General features: G+C 35.8%; 1 protein-coding gene across 3 annotated transcripts in view; it reads left to right on the plus strand.

The window, feature by feature from the left end:
• The window catches only part of ldah (lipid droplet associated hydrolase), a 113,519-nt gene extending 108,166 nt beyond the window's left edge, over positions 1-5,353 (plus strand). For 2 of the 3 annotated variants that reach the window (XM_069199119.1, XM_015357141.2), the window contains exon 8: positions 2,558-5,353. In XM_069199119.1, the coding sequence (XP_069055220.1) occupies positions 2,558-2,749 (192 nt within the window). In that variant the 3' untranslated portion in view covers positions 2,750-5,353. Of the gene's footprint in view, positions 1-2,172; positions 2,238-2,557 lie in introns of all 3 variants that reach the window. The other variant, XM_015357145.2, reaches the window with a different exon arrangement.
• Positions 5,354-6,000: the final 647 nt, after the last annotated feature.

Here is a 6,000-nt window from a genome sequence, read left to right on the forward strand (position 1 = left end):
AACCGATAACTTGGCTTCTTTCAAAAAACAGCTGGATGCGATGCTTGGATCAATTAGCTACTGACTACCAAGCAGTCTAGATGGGGCCAAACTCCTCTTGATTAGTTGATCTGTTTTTTATGTACTTATGAATGTTGCTGTTCTCACTGCTAACATAGCAGCTCACATAGCTAAGCTAAGCTCCAGGCTATCCAACACCAATGACACCTCAGCACTCTGGGAACCTTTGGCACCATCCTGTAATGACATGGCTCACACTCAAGCTGACAGTGTCAAGTCTGTAGCATTTAATATGCATTCAGGATGTCTCTGACTATTACAGCAGCATAGGGCATTGGGAACTGTCAATTCCCTACATGAAAAGGCTGCATAAAAGGGGCACTTACAGCAATTAACTATCACAAAAGATGCAAATTAAGTTTGATTTCCAACTGAGGAGTGAAGTTATGAAATTGTTATAGAACATAAACAGGCTGTCCACTCTGTGATAAATGCAGTGGCAATCTTCTGTTTAAAACAAAATAGAACAAGAGGCACTTCCACAGCCAGAACATAAAAGGAAGAAATCCTGGGGAAGACTGGCTTGGCTGATTTAGTTTAATAAAATATAGTCCTTAGCCTCAGTGCATGTCTAATCTGATGGCCTTCATAGTCTGACTGGATGAGCCCAGCTCGCTTAACTGCCATTCCTAGCATTTAGTCTGAGATTTTTCCCGTGACCAGTCAAAACTCATATAGAATCAAAGTACCCAGTTTACAGCAGAAGAGCCGCTTACAGCCTCTTTACTGTATTCAAGAACTTACATATAAGAACTAATAATACAATCACCCAAAACAGACTCAAAACACCTCTGATGATTTTGTCCTTATAATATGGATAATCATGCCACCATTTTTCCAAACTGCCATAATTGAAAAAAATCTTCAAATGCATTGACAAATAAATATAAGCAGCAGATTTAATTTAATTAGTAACTTGGTTTTCTATTTCTGCCAGCACTTTTTCTGAATATGACCTCATTATTGTGGAGATTTAGTGAAATGCTTCACTTCAGAGCTACTTACACTGCATTTACAGAACATTCTTGTTAAATTCAAAACTTACATTTTCATTTTCTCTCTGCTATCTGATAACAAGTAGGAGCATATGGCTTTTTGAATTCCCTTCATTATATATTGAATGATTAGGTAGGCTTTTTCTTTTATTTGCCTTGCTATTTTAAAAAATGGCCCCAAAAGGTTTTTCAGTTGCCTATTAATTTGATTTTTCTGAACCACCCTGAAATGGAGATAAAATGAGTTATTTCGATTTTGGAGGTAATTGGCATTTCTGATTATGTCCCATTGCTTTGCACTCTGGGAAAGTCCCACCCATAGATGATTCTATCATTTTAGCCAGAAGGCTAAATTAAGTTAAGGGGCTTAGTGAATGAAGCACAGCAGTGGGGTATAATTGGAAAACATTCTTTGGGCACTGTGAAGTCTGTCTAACAAAAGTGACAAGAAATAAGAGCAAGAGATATTCCAACTCCTCCATGTACTACCTTATACATGCAACATATGCACGTTTGTTGAAAATGGGCTTTCACACATCCTGGGAGTCCAGTGCAATTTCAAGAAAATGCATTTTAGTTTTTTTATTCATGATTTAAGCAGACACCTGAACAGAGTTTTATCTTGCTCTAAGACAGTGTTTTTGGAAAGAAGATATGTGTTCATATGTGGGATTGGGGAGAATTTTTATGGTTCTGTTTTCACTGTTGCGGTCCTCTAAAAACCCTGATCAGGTATGCTGATGTTTTAGTTCATGTTATGAGATTATTTAAATGTGCTACTGCAAATACAAAAGTTGTTCAAACCAGGAGGATATAATGCAATTAGCTATGTATCTAATGCATTTGGTACATTTCTGTAACAGATTCCATCTTTTATCTCATATGTTTTTGCTGGACACCTCTGTTCTTGATTACTTTATTTTCATTTTTCATTTTATTTTCATTTTTACTTCCTCACACACTACTGAGGTCCCAACATTTACTCACCTCTATAAATGACACAAAGCACAAAGGCATGCAATTGGGAGGGTGAGGTTGATGTATCGGTGGTGAGTGCTTGTTGACTTTGGCTAAGAACCCATAAGTAGAGCTAAATAAGCTTTTTCTGTCTCCCCAGCTGGTAATGGTGAACTGCTGAGCTTGATTGGTTTCACTTGAATGAGACGTACCAGCAGCTGACAGGTGCCCGTTGGACGTCAGGGAGTTCCAGTTAACCTTTTGTTTAGTGACATTAGAACATAAAAAGGCTACAGATAAGAGACCATTCAGCCTATCTAGCTCATTTGGTAGACATTTAGGTAGCTTGGTTCAAACTTGTCCATACAATTGCTTTAGTTGTGTGAGATGCAGGAAAAAAGAATACAAATTAAATTCTACTGTGGGGAGAAAAACAGGCCTCATTGAATTTGCACTTATCTGTCATTTATGTGATAAACTTGTGAAACAGACAATTACTGTATACAGTATCTTTGTTCATTAATCAATTTTTTTTTCTGTCCTAGCTCATATTTTACTATGGTGCAAATGACCACTGGTGCCCAGTACAGTATTATGAAGACATAAGGAAAGATTTCCCAGAAGGCAACATTCAACTTTGTGAGAAAGGGATTCGACATGCCTTTGTGTTGGATGCTAGCAAAGACGTGGCTTCAATGATCACGGAATGGATTCGTACTGACCTGGAAAACCTGTAGCTTTGCAGAAACTTGCCTTCACAGAAGAATCGCCCATTTACAGGGTTTGTATTTAATCTGCAAAACCAAGGTCTCTTAACCTGAAGTACAAAACATTGTCAGTGTAGAAGCCTTCATAACTACTCAACCATGTTTTTTGTTTCGCTCAAGATACATTGACCTGTTGTGGAAAAAATGTAGATTTTGCAAAGATTTTTGTATAATTTAAAAAAATTGGAGTGGGTTCCAATATAGTTTAGACACTATATCTGGTTAGAAATGACTTATATGAATATATGTATGTATAAATGTCTAATCTGGTATAAATTGTATGTCATAATTATATTACAAGGTATATATTTTAAATGTGTTGTTGTTGTTTAATTGGTTCATTCAAATTTCAATCTACTGTAACTATGTATTCCATGTACTGTACATTATAATACCAGTATGACAGCTCTCCATCGTTGTCAGATGATAGACGTGATAAATATAAATTTATGTGTGTTAATCTAAATATCCATCATCACTGTACATTGGTTTTATTTCAAAATGCAAGGTCTGAACATTTGTAGTTTATAATTTGGATAATGTAATTTGTGTAAGTTATTGTGATTTAATATATGTAAAAAGAAGAATGACGCAGATTAAATGCCAACCTATTTTACTGGTTTTCAGTCCTGCGAAAAGCAGCACTTATTTATTATCTGTACCATAGACAGGAAATTAGTTAAGTATGCTTTTTTTGTATGCAGCCTTTTGTTTTGCATCATGTTTGGGTCTGAGCTTTCTGAAGGTTTGCTGATAAATTTGTCTTTACATTCTCAAATCCTATTAATATAGAATATTTTTCCCATTTTGTTTTGTTTTGCCTGTATTGCATGAAATGGCCTTTAAAAACAAAGGTTTGCAGGAATCCCTGACATAAAAATCTAGATGAATGATAGACAACTGATTAATTGCTCTCATATATATTCACCGTTTACATTAGGTATCACATAAAAAGATTATATCAGTACATGTCGATGATAATCTTTTTTAAAAAAGCAGTGCAATTTCATTGTGTTTTAAATCTCTTATGTTAAGCGAATCCTGCTGTGCGAAATTTTCTCCTTTTAAAATGAGAATTTCCTGAAGAAATCATTCAAAGACAAGTACAGTAGCACTTTTTCCATCTAAAACCTGTAAAATATATATATATATTAAACTTAAGTTTCTTCTGCAGAACACCATTGATATGTTATGTGCATTTGCAATGTTGAAGGTGCCCCAGAGGGAGAATATGTGCATTTGCATGTTAGTATTTTCAGTTTTACAGACATCATTGAAAAGAGATATTGAGAAAATAGTCTGTGTACTGGTTTTACATGGTTCATATTCCCGTCTCTTTAGTTCAGGCATTTGCTCCACACTGGCTTCTGTGTTTGTGGTGGGCAACGCAGATGTTTTTAGTGTTAACTTTGTACATCAAGATAAGCGAGAACAGGCTTCTTGTTTCTAGAAAGCACAGTAGGCAAGAAAAAACAAACTAAGACATGGGACATGGATCAAAGCAATTATTATTTTAGTGCAGGTTGTAAATACTATAAATACAAATTGGGAAACAGTGAGCCAAATGAAGCCAACTTCTTACTTGATAAAATAGGTTTGGGTGTTAATATTGACTGAATGACCTTGTCTCACATACAGTATAACCCTGCTGGAGAAAGAAATATGTTTGTTGAAAATATTGACTGCTGTTATGCTGAACATTACTTGAGGAATGGTACAGTAGGTAAAGTATTCATACTGTGTTCCTTAGGTGTTACTTTTATACAGTTTTGACCTTTGCTATGGAACCACGTTGTTTTCAGATTTTATTCACAGCATCAAATTAATTAGGAAACTAATACGTAAACATTAAATATGTAATATTGTATATATAATTGTATTATTATATGTATTTAACCTTCAGATTAATCCCTACTGACATTTTTATCAGAATAATAAAGGACGCTTTGCAATGTGAAGACAGTTTGCTTATATTATGTTTGTCCAAAGTTTTAGATCCTTTTAAAGGCATTATGTTTCCCTTATCAAATGTCCTAAAGTTCAGGAAATCCAAGCCTGCTTACTTTTTCCCTGTCAGAAAAAATGGCAATTTTTTCCATTAAACACTTTAGTAGCAATAGAAAAGGACAAAAGTGCAGCCAAAGAACACAGACCAAGGTCAGTGAATTGCACCAATTCAGATACCAGAAGAGCCAAAATAAGCCAAGAGCTCTGAAGCCATATTTCATCAACAGATCACCCAGGACCCTGAAGGTCTCAAAAGGCCGTGACATGTAACGCCATCACTCAGTGCCAACTTAATTTTAGATGTCAGCCCACACAAAAACAGAAAATAAAAGTTTTAAAGGATAAAACTGTCTTGTCATGTGGCATTTTACTGTATCTACTCCAGTTTTGTTTCGCACACTTAGTATATATCTGATAGCTTGTAATACATTCCAGTGTTCTAATGTCATTTTTATCTAGAAAATGCCTGGAATTTAATGTCGCAAAACTAGTGTGGAATGTGTAATTTTAAGAAAATTACAGTGTTGAATGTAAAATGCATTAAACCAGCCCTGTGCAATGGCTCAATATGTTTTTTTTTATTGCATGCAAATCAGTATTCACACCGGTGCTTTTTATTTATTATCTCTTTTATTATGTCTTCAACCTGATCACTTAAAAATAAATTTCAAAAACAAAAATGTTTGAATAACAGCCAACTTATTTCATTTCATAGCATCCACCCATCCATCCATTTTCTAAGAGCTTTATCCAATACAGGGTCACAGGGGAGTCGGAGGCTATGCCAGCAGGTAATGGGCGCGAGGCAGGGTCCGCAACACCAGTCCGTCGCAGGGCGCACACAAACACACATACTTAGACATTCACAAGACCAGTTTCCCAGAAACCAGTTAATCTACCAGTATTTCTTTAGACTAGGAGGAAATTGAGAAACCAGAGGTAACCCACATGAACATGGGGAAGAACACACAAGCTCCATGCAGATAGCACCCCAGGAACTGAACCCAGCATACCCAACATATTTAATCTCAGGTATGTGTACAGTAAAGTGAAATGCAGTATAAAATGTGTTGTTAGCTTTTGCCCTAAAGAGGATCTGAACCTAAGTGATAGCATTCAGAAAGGCAAATATGGTTGGACCTTGCTTCTGCAAAACGCTGTTTTTAAACAAAAGTTTGGGAGGAGGGAAAATTATAATTTTGCCCACTTCCACT

The sequence above is a fragment of the Lepisosteus oculatus genome, chromosome 2, assembly GCF_040954835.1.
Source record: "Lepisosteus oculatus isolate fLepOcu1 chromosome 2, fLepOcu1.hap2, whole genome shotgun sequence".
NCBI lineage: Eukaryota > Metazoa > Chordata > Actinopteri > Semionotiformes > Lepisosteidae > Lepisosteus > Lepisosteus oculatus.